At 35.6% G+C, this 18,157-nt stretch overlaps 1 protein-coding gene across 6 annotated transcripts in view; it reads left to right on the top strand.

Annotated features, from left to right (window-relative positions):
• DENND1A (DENN domain containing 1A) overlaps window positions 1-18,157 on the top strand; it is a 221,461-nt gene that overhangs the window by 126,139 nt on the left and 77,165 nt on the right. For 5 of the 6 annotated variants that reach the window (XM_085300456.1, XM_085300460.1, XM_085300455.1 and 2 more), the window contains exons 12-13: window positions 7,884-7,985; window positions 14,943-15,068. In XM_085300456.1, coding sequence (XP_085156582.1) covers window positions 7,884-7,985; window positions 14,943-15,068 — 228 coding nt within the window. The remainder of the gene's footprint in view (window positions 1-7,883; window positions 7,986-14,942; window positions 15,069-18,157) is intronic. The other variant, XM_085300458.1, reaches the window with a different exon arrangement.

The raw sequence follows: 18,157 nt of genomic DNA, 5'->3' as shown, positions 1-18,157 counted from the left end.
TCTTTAACTGGAGTGTGTCCATGAAATGATCTTCTGTGTCTGCGTCTGTTTTAAAAATCAGTCTATTGTAGTATAAAACTTGCCAGTAACAATATGGCACACTTCTACAGGTCCTTTTTAATTTTTTCTTCTCTCTCTGTCCTGGCCACAGACAGATGATTTTTGATGCCATTTTTATTGCTAGATAAAGTATGGATTGGTTAACAGTACAATGTGTTAATAAATAAGTAATTATTTTAAAAGTCAACATGTAGATTTTCTTGTACATCCTATATTTGTGTTAGAGAGATTTCTCATAATGATGCTTGAATATTGCACAGATGGGACCAAAGTAATATCTAGGGAGAAATAACCTATCCTATATCTTTGATACTGAGCAAGAATTTTTCTACCCTGTATCTGTACTAAATCATCATTGGCATGCTTATTATGGTATCTGTCTTAGAAAAACACGGCCTGGTAGAGGATGGGATAATATATTAATATAGATATTTTTCAACTGTCATTAATATTTTGTCTCACCAGATAATAATCTTGTGAACTACATGGTCAGCCTGGTAATGGTTAAAGAAAAGATTTAATAATTTCCATCTCTGAGTTCCTTTGCATGATGTCTTACTCCTGCCCCTATATATAAAATCATTAGCTCTTCTTTTGTCTCAGTTTTTCACATTGCAGGGCTCTGTAGGCCTTCCAAATTCCATCTGTAAAAACTCAGAAAAGCAGTTCTTAGAAAATCTAATTTTCATTTATTTTAGTAATAAATGAAAAAAATCTGTGTGGCATTAAATCCAGTATGGCTTTTGAATAGCCAGAGATTTTGGAACACGGACACTGGCAAATTATTGTTCCTCAAAGTACCTTATGAAATAAATTAATAAAGTAAAACTGCTCCCCTCTTCTCCTGGGCACTGCTCTTAAAAGTAAAACTGCTCCCCTCTTCTCCTGGGCACTGCTCTTAAAGATGAATTGAATATTTCCAGGTTAAAAATTCATCTTGCAGCTAACTGCTCTTCCCACTGAAAAATAAAATAAAATCACACGGTGAGCTGTGGTATCTGTTATATCTTGGAAGGTAGCATGTAATTGGTCTGTGCCTTGGACAAAGGAAAAGTGATATTTGTCAGAACTTGACTATTACTAGATTACCTCTCAGCCTGTTTTTGATGCCAAACACTCACTCTCCTCTTCTTGTTCTTCATACGTAGGTATAAAATTGTATGTTCTGTTAGAATAACAACTTAGCAGCAGCATTCTTGCTCATGATCCAGCAGTTCTATATTTTTTAAATACACCATATTAATTTTTCCTTATCAAAATCATTGTATAAACTGCATCTAGAGSGATACTGTCATCAACCAGTATTTGTTTTTCATTTAATGCCAAAATTTCAGCAGGTAAGTCTCTCAAAGCTCTTTGTTAATTCAAATGTTCCAGTTTCAGATTCCCCAGTTTTCCATTCGAGTAACGACAAGTGGACTCTCCGTTGTAGAGCCCCTTGGGTGTAATTGCAGGCTTATATATAGGCTCAGAGCTCTGCTCTGGCAGCTCTGATTGCAGAATTTGTTATAGTTGCATAAATGTTTGTGGAAGCCTAAACTTAGGCAGACAAAGTTATGCTGTAATGCAAATGGTCAATTTGGAATGTAGGAAAAATAATTTTCTAGCTTTGATATTGTTTCTGTGGATCATTATTATCCCTATCTTGGAGCAGATCCTCTGGAAGAAATATTGTAGTAATTTTAATACTTTAAAACAAAATGCGCTTTCTGTCTCACCTCGACAGATTTTTTTCAAGCCATCATGCATCCTGAAGTTAGTTAGCAGTTTCCCATATTATGTTGCGTCTCTGTAGAAGGAGCAGTTACTTTAAAGGAAAACGACAAATTTTTCTTATGATTAAAATATCAAACATATCCATAGACTGTTAAATCTAATTTGCTGTGACTGAAACGTTCTCCAGTGAGATAAGATAATCTCCTGTTATAGGTCAGAGGTCTCCAGCTGATTTATGAGGGAAAATCTTGGTAGAAAATACAGAGCTGTGTTTTGTGCTCTTATTTTTCAGCTTTTCTATCATCACCTAGTTAGTCATTCTTTATAAGATTTCCATTTAGCAATCCATAAAGTGACTTCAAAGAAGGCTAAAAGTTTATAAGCTGTTAGATAAGCAAGGCTGGGACCATCACATGAATAATGGAGCATGCTTGCAGAACTAATTGAAATCATATTAGATGAAGATAAGCACTTAGTACTGATAAAGAACAATGCGATAGGAAAATGAAACTGCATCAAATGAACACATCCTTTTCGTAGTCTTGTTTGGTTTTTTCGTACCTGCACGCTATGTACGATTTTAGTGCTCACATTATATTAAGTTGACCTTCATGTTAAAAGTGGTGTCATACTTAGCCAGCAGCCTTTTACATTTTGTCATAGTAAACGCTTGTTTCAGTAACTGTTCCTGTAGCGGAGGTTATTAGTGTGATGGTGCTGATGGAAGAGGAATGCCCTTGACCTAGTAGACTACCTAGTGCAACTCAGGCACATGTGGTTTTGATTAACCATTTTGGGATAGTTCTTTCTAGCTGTCAGATACTGAGTTGCTGGCGATATAATCTTCCATGCCTGGCGTCCAGTTATTCAGGTTACCGTAATGCTCATCCTCATCATGCTCTRTTCCTGGCACAAAAATAACATTTATTTATTTATAAATTTAGTGATTAGAAAAGTGTTTCTTTGCTTGTCCTTTTTTTTTTCCTGAAATTCCAGCCATGCAAGGACTTTTTCTGGGCCTACAGAATTTTTGTTCTATTAAAATTCTCTGGAATATATTTGTATGTGAAACATACTGTATTTGTCAGAGTGTTTSTCTGATGTTTTAAGCATGAAAGATAGTTGTATGATAAAATCTACATGAGCAATTTTTTTGTTTTATTTKAACTGAATATCAGTATCAGTTCATGTTAGGAAAACTACATTCACTAAAATATGTGCTGTCTTTATTATGCTAGGACATAGCAACTGATCTCACTTCGTGTAACTAGCCCTTTCTCTGTGTAAGCAGATGAAATGAGTGTTACGTGTTCAGTCCTCTAAACTCCACGTACATATCCTAGAAGCACTTTTTTGCCTATCTACATGATCTTTTTCAGGCAGACATGAGGGTGCTCTGTTTGTGATCCGGTCTAGTTATATGCCAGTTAGCATGCACAAAATCTGAGCTAATGAGCTCTGAGAAACAGGTTACATTAGCTTGTGCTTAGTACTAACMGTGCCACATGGCTCCAGTTGCCTTGAAACGCTGCTCGAATGAACATGCAGCAGTTTGCAGAAGACACCCTGAGAATTCATTAACCACTGGGATTTTTCAATGGTAGTGTTGATTGTTAATTACATTTTTTTGATTGAGGGGGAGTTTCATCTTTAGCTTTTTCCTTCCCTTTCTGTTTGATAAATAAGTATATTTTCTAGCTATAACTGAATAAATGTTTTCTGGGTTTTAAATAAAGGGGTAATATATTGGATATTCTTAAATACAGATAGTTAAGAGCTAATTCAGTGGCTCACAAATACTAACTTGTAGTTACACATGGTTTCMAGGGTGTTGCTAAAAATGGATGTAAACAACTGATGAATTAGTTGTTAAATTGTCCTTTATTGGACAATTGGAAGAAGAAAATATTTTGATTTAATAAGAGATTCTGTGTAGGGGAGTGCTTGAGGTGTAAGATTTAAGACAAATAAATACTTCAGTACCAAGCAGRCTTCCCAGTAACTGTAGAAGGTTTTTCTTCTGTTGCACAGGAGTGTTAGAGCAGCAGTAGTGATGTTTGTCACTCAGTTAGCAACAGCTGCTTGTGATAAGGCTCTTGGGAATCACCTGTGCAGGATCAGGGTCCTGCACATCAAGGTTGGGAGGTTGGCGGAAGAGAGGAAGATGCACAGGAGGGGGCAGTGGCCACCTGCGGTGCCAAGATCAAAGGGTGGAGAGGGCAGGGGGCACATCCAGCTTAACCATATTTGTCTGCTGAATAGCTATTTCAGATTGTAAATCTAAGAGTGATTTCATTAAGTCCTTCTGGCTGCTGTTGGGGCATGAAATAATAAAATTTTATATCCGTTGCCTTTCCTGCTTCTGGCAGCCAGATTGACACATTGTTGTCTGCAGTGTTGTGGTGTTTTTAGGAAAATAAATGGAAACTCTTAACTAAGTAGAGACATGTCATGAAGCAAATGAATTTTAGACTTACTGTGAATGATATTTTCATAGTAGTTTCAAGTATAATGTACAAACTAGTTACCAGAACATTATTTTTTGTTAAGAGTTTTAACTTTTCAAAATAATTATTTGGAGCTATATTCTGTCTTTTYTGTTATTGCAACATTTGTAGTACATTGAGCACATTTTTATCTGATCATGAAACCTCATGGTCAACTTGGTTTATATTTTAACACCAATTTAGTAATGAAGGTAAGTAAACCTAAAAAGTGCTGGAGCCAGATATATATACTTTTTAAAGGAGCTAAACTTCTGAAAAAAGGTCAACTTAGTTTTGTTGTGGTAGAAAATGCAAAAAATGCAAAGCATAGATAGTGATAGTAACGTTTAATATAAACAGGTATTGGTATTATTGATGAATGTTGCTTCAAGCATATGTCAGGGTGAGACAGAGGAGCACCTCTTAATGTTTCTAATAGAATATAGTTTTTCATTGTTTTTGCAAACTTTCATACAAAATGTTTAAATTAGTTAAAGGGTTCAGTTTCTTGTGAGAAGGACAGATTGCACTAACTGCTGCTTATTTACTGACCTGGTGTTTAAGGCCCCCTGGAGTTTGTTTGAAAAGTTAAGAGATTTTCACAGTAAAGGTGCCATTTCTGAAATTTAAAGTGCTCTTTTCACCAGGAGATAAGTTCTCTCTGATTAAGTCAGTAATTCTTACTAAGCCATGTTTATAGAGGCCATAAACAATGGGTTCAGTGTGCTTGTTAAACTAGCTTTCCATACCTCTCCACTCTTTTAAAAAGAGACATTTAAAATAAAAGGCAGGTGTAGCTGTTAGCCCAATTTGATGGGGTTTAGAGGATTAATTATGGTTACAAGGAATTCAGTAAGGTTGGTTAGAAAAGTTTGTAGTTGTGGTAGATGATGCACATTTTCACTGAATCGCTTCTTTTGACTCCACAAATCCTCCATCTATAGTAAATTGGATAGGAAAAGTGCAATATTCATATTTCTTCGTGTTCTCTGCATACTTTTCTGAAAAATGCAGACTTAATGGATCTAGTCCATTCTGTTCAGTGGGAAGCACTTTATTTCTAAAATTTTGTTTAGATAATCAGAAAGTTGTGATACATAGAATATGATTAGTGGTTGTCCCTTTATATATTGAGAATTGTGACAACACCCAAACTGTACCTGTGACAATGATCAGTCAATGTGCAGTTTACAGTATGCCAGGGTTATTCAATGTGAAAAGTGCAGGAATTCTTACTGAAATTCCAACAACAGAGTAAGTAGTTTTATTTCCAGGCTAAGTCTTTTTCCCCTCTTAGGGCTCCTGGTTGCTACATTTAACAGAAGAGACATTTGCTTATTCTACAGATGCCTTATTGTACATCTTCCAACTAYCTGCTAATATCTTTCATGTATCTAATAGTCCTTTTGAGCAAAGATTATAGTGAAAGGATGATAAAAACAGATAAGGGTTAAGTGTGCATTTTTCTGTCCATAACCGGACCAACTGCATTTGTTTATTTTTCAAATGTAATGCAAAACAGACCCTATAAATCAAGCTAATGTCAAGTATTTCAAATCTGAGAGCTTTTAGACAGGGAATTGCAATGCCTTCATAAAAATACTGGGAATTTTCAAATAAGGTTGTGCTTTTCACTCTGAAAAAGTATAGCACATCAGAGTTTACTAATCAATTAGTCTTCCTTTCAGGAAGAATTGTTTCTGGACCRTGTGTAGAGGTGAATTAGATTGATCAGCATTTATAGTCCTTGCATCCTGAGCTGCATCTTTTCCTACTATACTCCTTGAAAGAGATCTGATTATGAAAAGCCTGTTCTTTGCTACAGAAAAGACAGGAAGGTGCAGATTCATCACCAAAGTTACAAAAGTACCCACTGACAAGTTCAAACACATGTATGCTGCTTCTTCGGCAGGAATCAAGAGAAGGTTTTAATTCCTTCTGTCTTGTCCTACTGGCACTTGACTTTTGACGAGCTTCTGGCTTTGGTTAAGTACWTTGCTAAAGACCTTTTTGTTGGAGCTTTTCAGACTCCTCTGAGTATAAGTGAGATTTTTAATTTTGTGAAACAGGAAGAAGCAAATCAGTTTGTCTGGCTCTTCCGGACTCCTAGAAGGAGCAAGACTCCTGGATTGCTTTAGAGTTTATCAGATGCAGCCAACAGAATGACCTTTGGTTCCTGAAATGGAGAGGAAAGTACCTGGTTTGTCATGCAGTACTTGTGCCCCTTTTTATGTGAAAGCACTAACTGGGATATTCTTCCATTAAAATTAGAGAAATTTCTTATTGAAGACATAAACATAAATGTCTAGAAATCTTTCTTTATAGCTGTTGGGGGGTTTTCATTGTTTTTGGTCTTCATCCCTGAGTACACTGCAGCTTTCTTTATAAAAACGGGACTGAGCCTTGAAAACTGACGATAATTATTTAGATGCCTAAGGCTTAACATTGCCATTGTTTTAGAGCTTTAGTTCCTTTCTTTTAAGGGAAAAAAGTCCTCCTACCCCACAAAATCATAATCAAAAATGAGTGTGTTTTTGTTCATTTTCCTCCTCACTAACTCTCATTTGGTCCTGTGTATAGGTAAGTTGCATGCATGTCCCTAAAAGTTTACTTCCAGACTCAGTGGGAAATTTCCTTGATTACTATGTTTCATAGTTCCACTTTTTCTGCTTTTGAATTTACAAGGCTAGAATTTCGAGAGAGCTCAAATGTGTATCTGTTAAGTGAATAGAAATAGTCTTTGGCCTCTGTGTTGATCAGTCAGTGGGGGAAAAAAAAAGAACAGATTTAATTGTCCTATTATATGAAAAAGTGTTAAAAATATTTAAATGTTGTTGTGTTTCCTATCAGTGGTTGTTTTACTATTGTTTTAAGCAGGGGAATAAAATTTGACAATATTCAGCCATCTTTAGATGATTCTTATTTTGAGAAACAATCAAATTGAAATTTGAGAAAGGCTGTGCTTYTCTTCTATACATCCTTGTAATATTATAGAAGACAAACTTACACTAGATTAGAGATATTTTTCTCTCAGTTAATGAGAGCAGGATCAAAATCTTCATCTAGCTGACCATTAAAGAGAACAGGTTGTGGTAGAAGTGTTCTATTTTGTTGTTTTGTTTTTTGTTTTTTTAAACCTCTAGCAATGTCTTTTTACTTAAATATAATTATAAATATCTCTGTATTAGATGTGCAAAATTAAACCTGGRACTTGCAAGCAGATCCCATCCTTGATTTACATCACAGCCAGAAGAGCCACTATTTTTGTTATTTATATTAAATTCTAAATATAAAAAGATAATACGTGAAATCTTGACTCAGCTGGAAGCTGTACCTAAGCATAATAAATGCCCAAACATGATACCATGTGTTTTTAAAAATTTCAATATGCACGAGGTTTAGAACCTCTCTCTGCAAATTAAAGGTTAATTTTTCAAACTTGTAAAGAATGAATAAATGTGACAAATTGTGAGGGAAAGGCAGGAATTTGGGTTGTTTTTAAAACACTTGAGAAGTTTTATAATGCCCAGATGCTATGTCATCGCTTGTGTCCTTTATGGATAGGATTTAACTCTTCATGTTTGTCTTCCTTTCCCTTTTTTTGAATTTGCACGTATTTAGAAAGTTAGAAACATGGCCTTGGAAGATGTGGTGATTCTTAATGTAGACACCAACACACTGGAAACCCCTTTTGATGACCTTCAGAGCCTTCCCAATGATGTGGTAGGTACAAAATGATTTTACTCAGCTACTCCAGTACTCAAAAGTGTAAATCCTTTTGACCTGTTCAGTTTCTAGCTGAAGTGTGTCATTATGTTACTTTGATTATGTTAAGAAAACTGCTTTACCTCAGTTGTTTCCTGTTTTGAAGTGTTAAGCCAGGTTTGTCTGAACATTTGCAGATGTATTTTTCAGCCTCCAATGAAATTTAGCTAATGTTGATGTCAGTTAGAACATGCTGCAGCAACCCAGTTTGGTTTTGGATTAGTGTGATCGAGTTCTCTAAAGAGTCTTTCACGGAGAAAAAAACAGACAAACAAACAAAAAATATGCAAGTAATGGTACATCTGAACAGGAAATAAAATTCAAGCTTTCTTCAGGAAAAAAGGAGCGCTATTGGAAGCCGTTTTTATCCATACTAAGAGACTGCATCTTTTAAATAACTCTTCATATTAAATTCATTTTTTTTCCTGTGGCTTCTTCCAGTTGAACTTTAATAAACTTAATACATTTTTATATCCTGAATGATCCACTTCTAGCACTCCTTAGCGCAAATAAGTCTGAATTTATTTTCCTTTCTCATTCAGACCTTTTTAAAAAAGTTATATATTTTTAATAACTTAATTGAGATGTTGCATATATACTTGTTCTTTCCCKTTTGTGAAACAAAAATAGACCCAGCTTGCCACCTGCTACTGTAATTATTTTCACTAAAGCTGAGAGGGAAGAGTGGTAAAGCGAACAAAAGCATAGGAAGCTATTTTAAGTCAGATGATGTTTTTTTAGAAGAATGTGGGGCAGGGGGAAATCTGAATTTCTTTTGCTAGTTCAAATTATGGTGTGTGCTACTAGGTCTATACCTTTTCACGTAAACCTTAGAATAAAATTGTTACATAAGAAGATCYGTGTAAGCTAGCCTATTGTAGGAAAAACTCAAGTAATGATGAATACTGAGTGCCTTCCCCAGTGACATTGTATCATTTCTCTATGATCAGTGGAGTGATCTGTATGTACTTAGAAAACAGTGAGATCTATATAGAAGGTCCACCTTCTTCGTGAACATCTTGGCTTTTGTCAAGCATTTAGTCTGTAAAAGTTAACTTCCACGCCCTTTTCTGGCTTCATAGAGTTTTGATTTTGATTTCACTCCCAGCTCGCAGAACTGCCAGCTGGTCATCGCTCGTGCCATTACCCGCAGCCCGGGAAGTGACAGGCTTGTAAAGTCCGTGGTATTATGTAAGAAATGTCTGGATGCAGCGAGTCCTGGGCCTCAAGCATGTATATGATTTGTCAACAATCAAGTATTATATTAGATTTTATGAGACTTCATTAAAGGAGCTGCTGTAGGAGCACTGTAGAACATCAGAAGAGACTTCACCAATAAACACAGAACTTCAAGCTTTGGAATGCAGTAAATTTTAAGAGACTTCCTTCCTTTCATTATTTACTTTTACTTCACTTTTATAACAGTAAAGAGTTGTGTTTTATTAGTTCAAATTTCTTGATTCAGTTTTCCACAGGTCTATTTAAGAGCTACATTTTATCTTGGAGGATGTTTGGAGCATAGCAGAGGAAGTGCTGCCAGCAAATTCAATTAACTGGCATGGCTCACAAATAGCATACGTAGTGTGGGCCCCCCCCACAACTGCTATATAAGTACAGCTGGGATTAATACTTGTTGTAACAAAGACTTAACTTGAATAGTGGTGCTTTGTGTAATTAATGTTTGGGATCAGTGTTTATGTCTTATTTAGTTTTGTTTCATTATTTTAGTTACCTAGATAATGAACTATTCTCTTCTAGGTCGTTTCTTTTCCTTTTTCCTTCAGACTGCTTAATATTTGGCTTTGACCACTAGAGAGCAGCTGCTCTTCTTTGCAAGAATTGAATTTCTGTCAGTTTTTTTCATGCATCATGTGTTTGGAACTGTAAGTGGATCAAGTTGTTCATCTCAGCAGGGAGATGCTAAAGCCAATCCATTATACTCTCTTTTTTTTTTTTTTAATGGGAGGCTGTGGAGGGTGTCTCCCCAGTGTTATAAGTCTACATAGATGCATTTATAATCTCAGAAACTAGCTAGAAATTCTGTTCATCRGTTCTGTGGTCATATAAAGATATTCTGCCAGTTTTGCAAGTGAATATAAATGTCTGTAACCTCCTGAATATACACAAAATTTACTTTGCTAAATTAAATCCATCTATATTCAACAGTGATGAAAAATACTTTATGTGAAGCATTCCCCAGCAGGTTTTTTAATGCACTAGAAAAGCTTTTGATTTGTTTTTTTTTTTTCCCCAGCTGTTTTAATTAAATTAGGTAAAAGAATCCCTAGAGATTATTTGGGAGTTTCAAGTAGTAAGTCATGCTTGAGTTTTGTGATAGTGACGTTGCTACCCAAGCTGTTGATTTTCAGTAGTCCAGAATGAGTTACTTATTACAGTTTCACTCCGAGTATCCAGATGAACATGGACTGTAGTGAAATGTCTTTCCAGTTAGCATACATGTCACAGCAGCTGGATAGCCATGAAACAGTTCCAGCAGAATCAGATTAAGTCATTTTTTTGCTGTGGTTTGCCTCAGTAGTACCTGCTCAGACTGCCTCTGTTGTTCGGGTCAGGTCCTTTAAAAATCTAGGTGTGTACTGCTGCATTACTGATTAACTATTTGAAATGTGAAAAGCTGTCCCTTCTTCACCTTCTGTTTCTGATATGTGTCTGAAAATCTGGCAGCATGAGAGCACCCTAAGAAGTAAGTTTCCTTTTAAATAGTCAATATTAAAAAGATTTATTAAGGACTGTGATTACAATAAGTGCATCTGCTGCTGACAAGTCTCCTACACCACCGTCTGTGTTGCAAGGAATAGCAAAGAGGGGGTAGTAATTTTTTTTGTACAAACCTTATGGATTTATCATGTATTTCCAAATAAGTGTCATCTTCTAGTCTTCATATTTCAAGGAATAAAGCATAAGCTCACTCTGTCAACTTGTAGTCTTTATTAAATGAAACCCTGATGCAATGCCTAATATAGTATACAGCACCAAAGAGATCTTACTTATTTTATGATTGCATGAGTATTTTGAGTTTTTACTAGCCCATGAATATTTTAGGCTGTCAGTAAGTTAGTTTTGTGTGCCACTGTTGTCCATTCATTAACAAGTTACCACAAGTAGGAAACGTATGTTACTGTTTTTCCACTTAGTGGGAAATTAAATGCTTTAAGGAGAGCAAGAAGTACTAACTACTAAAGCTCTATAGCAAATCCATTTTCTTAAAGGTGAATCCATTTTTATTTCTTACACTGTGTTTGGAGTAGAATGTTTTTTGCTTTATTCATGTTGACAACTGAAAAGCCTTGGACCTAATTAAAAGAATTTCCACTAGCACCTTTACTGAACCATTTCATTATGCTGCATTGCACAGATTGCATTTTGAAACATGGTGATAGTTTAAATCTGACCTTTAAACCTGAACTGCCAGAAGTATAAAAATCTTCTTTTAAAAACACTCTCAGGGTAGACTGCATGTATATGTGTCTGTTTGGCTAGAAATAATCTTTGTATTGAGTGGTCACAATCTAATTTTAAAAGAAGTATTATTGCCTCTTTAGTCAGGAAAAATAGCATAATTCTGTTTGTATAGTCTGTTTTACTCTGGAATAAATTAATACACAAGAGAGGCATGAGCATTCTTTCTCTTAATCAATATGTTATTGTTAACATTTTCTTTTTTAAAAAAACTAATATGCTTATTGTGCTAAACTTGATTGAAAAGCGGAAATGTGTGAATATGTAAAATACACATCATGTAATGTAAGATTTAGTCTTGGAAGAAAGAAAGTGATCTGAAAGCTTTAAGAAACTTGCAAAATACTTATCTAAATCCTACTTCTGTAATAAATGGGGATGCTGAGATATAGAGAGGTTATGAATGGCCTTTTGAATTTAATTTATTGTTCAACCAAGAAAAGAATTTTTTCTTCTATGCAGATAGTAATTTCTGTATCTTCATATGAATTTTAAAGAAAATTTCTTACATAAATGTTTGGGATGGATTTTCAAGGTATTCAGAGACTTTTTTTTTTTTTTGAACTACTTTTAAATGGTTTATGTAAGTTTWATGTGGGAAATAGAGGCATATTTCATCATTACAACTATCATCAGACCTCTTAAACATGGAGAAGTTAAGGTGTGCTGTTCACTTTTGAAAATATGATGAAACTGTTGCACTGGGAATAACAGCTCTTTGAGACACGTGATCTCAATGGATGGGAGTCAGCGTTAGTTACGGGCATGGCAGACCTTCCACTAAAGCTGTTCCTGTGTATTACGTTAGTATGTGTCTATGGCTGTTTAGTGTGTGGAACATTGACACAAGCCACAGCATTCAGATTTATAAATAATGCTCTCATTTAGTTATTTTATACTAAATAACTAGTATAAAATGTCTTACAACAGAAGCTGCCAAAAATTTAAAGTAAAAAAAATCTCTTTGGAACTCTTTTGGTAACAGAAGTGCAAGTATAGTGTCAAGTTTAGAGGAAGAAAATGCAGTGCACAGTATAGATTGTATACTGAAACATGTATTGCAAGGTGAAGAGTTCTTTTCTTGCCTTCCCCGATTTAAGACTAGTGAAGGAGAAAGTGAGTGCTTACGGGTGAGGTAAAACTGAAGTACTCAACAATAGTTGTTCAGTGAGACCACGTTGTAATTTGCTACCAGGGCAGACTGCCAGCAGAACTCTGAGATGGAAAAAAAAAAAAATATATATATATATATATAGTTTTGTAGAATTTGAGATATGGATAAGGCCAGAATAACTTTTTTGTTACAAGTTGCTGGGGGCATGGGCCCTAAAAATTAATTTGAAAATTTGAACATATATGGCTCATGATGTATTATGCACTCTCTCAGAAAACGTGCTTAATTATGTTGACTACAGTAGAATCTATTTATGCTGTAAATAACATTCCTACAGTGTCTCTAACATAGCATGAAGTGTATAGAGCTGACACACTAGAGTTTTTCAGAGTAGCATTTGCATTTAATAAAAGAGGACAATTTGCTATTTATTGATAAAATTATTTCTGTTAAATTCCTATCTTCATATGGATCCTTTTGGAGTCATTTATATTCTTCGGCAACTCAAGGGCTTTCCTGGCTTTCTGCTTTCCTTCTGAAATTTTGGCTTCTTCCTGTCTTCTGCATAAGGTATCCCATCCCTCTGTCAGGCTTTACACATGGCACGATCGCATCCTCTAAAAGCACTAGAATGATTTCAAGCATGAATTTAACACCCAGATTGTTGGTTTTATGTTGCTTTGTATTCTGTGAGATCTGTTTCAAAAATGTAGCTTGGTTCTGTCTCCAGCACCAACCAATTGCTACTGACACAACTACTTCTAATGATTTAATGTAACTTCTAACCATTGTAGCACAGGCACAGCTTAATATTAATCTTTGAAAGGTTTTTTTTAAGTGTCCTTTCTCTGCTTTTGTTTGGGACAAAAAAATGCCGTCACCAACAATGAGAGTGACGGAGCACTGGAACAGGTTGCCCAGAGAGGTGGGGGAGTCTCCTTCTCTGGAGATACTCAAGGCCCACCTGGATGCAACCCTGTCTACCATGCTCTAGGTGACCCTGCTGAGCGGGGAGGTTGGACTAGATGGTGTCCAGAGGTCCCTTCCGACCTTACTGATTCTATGATTCTGTGATACAAATAACCAGCCTTCCTTCTGCAGTTACTAAGCTCTGAGCGCTAAAAAAGAGAGACATCAAGCTAAGTCACAACCTTTTTGTCTGTAAGAGAAATTTGGAAGTGCAGAGAGTAGTAATGACTAATCCTCTAGAACTTCAGCCCTTGGTTTACATAGAAAACAAAGAATATTCAGGTAACCAGAATCCTGGTAGTTTAAAATTGTCTTTATAAAAGAGCTTATCGTTGATACCTGCTCACTTACAATCTGTAGGTATCTCTGCGTAAACAGCAGTGAGACTGCTAGAGTATGTTCACCTGAAGCACAACTTTGTGGATCTTAAGGTAATTAAACACCTCTGCTATGGAAGAGAAGGGGCAGTGAAGGTCAAATAAAGAATAATCCGATGCACAGGTGGTTTAGATCTTTTGAGAAGTGTGTAGAGGGGGAAGAACTTCATCAGTTCATTTCAAGGGACAGAATGTTGTTGTTATTCTGAGACTATTAAACATTTGTAGGTTTCCTTTTTTGCACAAATAGAACTTTCACTTTGTAATTTTGCATGAAGCCTCTATAATACAAAGGAATACATCCTTAAAAGGTCCTTATATTTGCAGTTAGCAAACTCTATAGACCTACAAGATTTGTTCTGTGAATAGCTTAGCCTTGGTGGTGATCAATGGCCTGATTATGCAGAAGGGTTTCTCTGCTTATTCTTTGAAACACATATAAGCTATTTGTAGAATTCTTACAAGTATGAGGGTTGTTATTCAGTATTAAATTTAATTTTAGTTTCATTCAATTTAAAAAACAGGAAGATCTGTATTAGTCTGATGTTTAGCACCAGGCACTGAGTAGAAATCACAGATACTGTAACTGTAAGGATTTTCACACACTTGCTTTCGTTATTAAATTTAACTCAAATTCATTCATTGATTCTAATCAAGAATGACGTAAAAGTTCATAGACTGCCTTTAAAATAGGACCTAACAGAATGTTAACAGTCCATTTTAAATATGAGGGAAGGTTAAAATGAAGCTTTTATCTTCCTATTGGTTTCTGAGTAGAATCCAGTCATATCTTAGAAGAACAAAACAGCTTGAAAATTAATGCTTTTGAAACTGATAAATCCAGCTCTGAATTCACAATGTCTCTTTTTATCATGACTGCTGCAGTGCTGAGAGCTTTTTTCTTTTAGCTGGGTCCCAATACATTAAGCTTTGTCTGTGATATATGATTGATCCAGACCTCTTGTGTTTTTCCAGGTTTCTGCACTGAAGAACAGGTTGAAGAAAGTCTCTACAACCACTGGAGATGGCGTTGCAAGAGCATTCCTAAAAGCACAAGCGTCTTTCTTTGGGAGCTACAGAAATGCACTGAAAATTGAACCTGTAAGTAGGAAAATAGTAGACATAAGGTGTAAATCAGCAGTTGTGGTGTGGGAGAGGAAAAAAAAAAAAAAAAAACTAACAGGAAGAGAAAGTGTGGTATAATCCACTTTTAAAAGTCAGTATTATGGCTGTCTGGCTGACCAGTACTGAAAGCAGTAATCTAGTCCAGAATTACTGTTCTCTTTTTCACTGCAAAAAGAGGATCTTCATTATATTATTTTAAAAAGAAGTCCCTAGAGTGATAAAGTGCCTTTTTTAAAAAAAAAAAAAAAAAAAAAAAAAAAGCACAGTGTATGCTTAACAATATATGCCTAACTGTGAAACATGCACATCTATGGAAACATTGAATTTAAGGGCACAATACAATTAGTATTTCTGTTTTTACAGAAATATGAAGAGTATCTGGAGTTGTAACTGTTTATGGTAAATGTTCTGTTTGGGAAATCCAATCTCAACCTTTGCTAAATAGAGATTAGCTTTGACCCAGAAACATAAGTGCAATCTGAATTGGACAATGATTTTTCCATACTTTTCTGGTGCTGGGATTTATAGCTGCTAGGAGGCACCTGGTCCTGCAAAGGATAGAAGTTTGTGCTTCATGAACTTCAGTACAAATCCAGCCAGCAAAATTCACATATCTTGGTGTGTTTTGTGACACTGTCATTTTTCCCAGCAACATACATAGGAGGCTCCCTTTGAAATGTGTGCATGTAGCTGATAGACTGTAAGGGACAAGTATACTGATGAGAAATAGCCCAGAAACATGTAAGAGATGAAGAGCACTAATCATAGAGCACTAATCCATGGAATATTTCCAAAATGTTCCACATATTTCTTCTTGCATTTCTAACACAGGGAAAACTAACATGTGCAAGTCAAATACAGCGATAAATCTGCGTGGTGTGTTCAGGAGCTCGTTTGAACTAGTGTTGTTAGACCAGTGGTCTTTTCACAAGAAGATCTCTGTAGAGGGGAAGACATACTTCCATCTCATTTGCAAGCATTTGTAGGGAGATTGGAAAATTGGTGGTAGCTATGGAGAACTTGAATACTACTGGGAGAAGCTAAGCTGAGTACTGAGTGTAAGTGGGAAAGCTAAAAGAGTGGAGCGAGAAGGAGGGCTCACTGGTGGGGAAGAGGTGTTGCATTTTGCATTTGGCAGCTCTGTGGAGATTAACAAAGAGATCTGGCATGCAGACAAGTAATAAATGTAATTCTAATCGTGATGTTAAAGGAAAAGACCAGAAGCTGGACTAAAAGTATAGTGTTTCTTGTGGTTGAGCGTGTTTCCATAACTAAAATGTCTTCATTGCTGTATTTTGTTTACTTGCCGTTTTTGTGGGCTTTTAAAGCCAGAAGAGAAAAATAGCTTGGTCTGAATTTTGAACAATCCAGTCATCCTCATCAAATAAATATCATTCCTATGAGCCGTATTCAGTGTTCAAAAGTGACTTTTAAATTCAGCCTGAATCTTTCCCCTTCTTATTGGGGGAATATGTGGAAGATTATTGGGCTGTTTGTAAAAATAAATTGTGTTGATTTTAGTGTGTGTGACTGGGTGCCGTGGTGTTGTGCTTTCAAATCTAATGTAAACTAACGGGAGGTGTATAAATTATCATCCACATAAATAAAAACCTGAAACCAGCACAGCTGCCTGGTGTAAGCCTCCTCTATCCACGTACGGGAGACGCTGACTTCCCTTCGTTCATTCAGGCCTTCTTTTCTCTGACACTCCTCCCTGTAGTTGCCAGGCAACTCTGGGAATATTGGTGTATGCTTTGCCTGGATGTGTAGAAGAGATTAACTAGTTAAGGGTTTTATGAAGAAAAATAAAAATTTAAATTGCTTTTCTGGAAATACTGTCTGGTATTCTGAAGGCTCAATGTTAAAGATTAAAATTTGAAATTAGTTGACAGTAGCACACACCTAAAAATTATAATCCCCACCCCAATCGCCACCAAGACGGCAAACCTGAGGAAGTAAAGGAATTTTTGATTTGCTTATTATTCCATTAAATAGCACTTCTTTATTATTCCATTAAATAAAACCTCTAAACATAATTGTACAAATGTATCATAAAATCCAATTGTCAAGATCAGGAAATTTCAAAGCTTTCTTTCACAAATCCTTTTATAAATTAAAAATTAATTACTAATTTTATATTTCTTACCAAGTTTTATGTAAAGATGGTTTGCAAAATATGACGGGCTTCTCATGTGCTGAACATGCCCGAGTCAGATGACCTGCATTTGGTGTCTGCTTCTGCTACTGACGCCCTGTAAGTATTGGACAGGTCACACAACTACTTCCTTTCATTTCTAGAATATGCTGGTAGTTGTTGTCATTGCTAGCAGGCTCTTTCTAATGTTGGGAATGCAAACACTTTAATGTTCAAAATCCTTGGAACTTCTGATCTTAAAAAGATATAGCAAAATACTGAACAATGGCTTGTAACAGGCAAAGCAATTACAGAATATACTTGGTAAGTTCACAGCAGAAAATATGTTTGAAGTTTAATAACAGCATCATAATTTTTATAAATAATAAGGCATATTGTAGTTTAAAGCACTATCTTTCTCTGGCATGCTGTACTTGGGATGCAGTACTTCTCTGCTCTCACATTTTGTTAGCTGATTAGGTCAGCTTACTGCATTTTTGGGTTATATACTAACAGGTGTTCAAAGTGGTCGTGACACACAGTTGTAGTCTCAAAAGAAATAAAGAATTATGAGAGTTTCACATTGAATAGTGGAGGAAGAGTGGAGGAATATTAAAGTGCAGATTTAACAGTTGTAAAAAGATTATTAGGTTATGTATTGCATATACAAATCAGTACCTGGACTATGAATGAGTTACTGTTGCCATAAACTTTCTGAGGATGTCAGTAACTCAAACTTTTGCATTAAGAAACATATCCAGATAAAACAAACTGCAACTCCAATCATAAGAATTTATGTTATAAAATAATGGATGCAGTTATTTTCCCTACTGTGTGTATGTGTTTCTGTAGCTACTTTAAGCCAGATTTTAAGTGTAGAAGAATTTCCATCACATATGTTATAATTGCATTCTCCAGAAATGTGTGTTAC

Source organism: Rhea americana, unplaced genomic scaffold, assembly GCF_003343005.1.
Source record: "Rhea americana isolate MKP2758 unplaced genomic scaffold, rheAme1 scaffold_164, whole genome shotgun sequence".
Classification (NCBI taxonomy): Eukaryota; Metazoa; Chordata; class Aves; order Rheiformes; family Rheidae; genus Rhea; species Rhea americana.
Note: the sequence above shows the minus strand (reverse complement) of the source record. Positions and strands in the feature narration are given on the sequence as shown.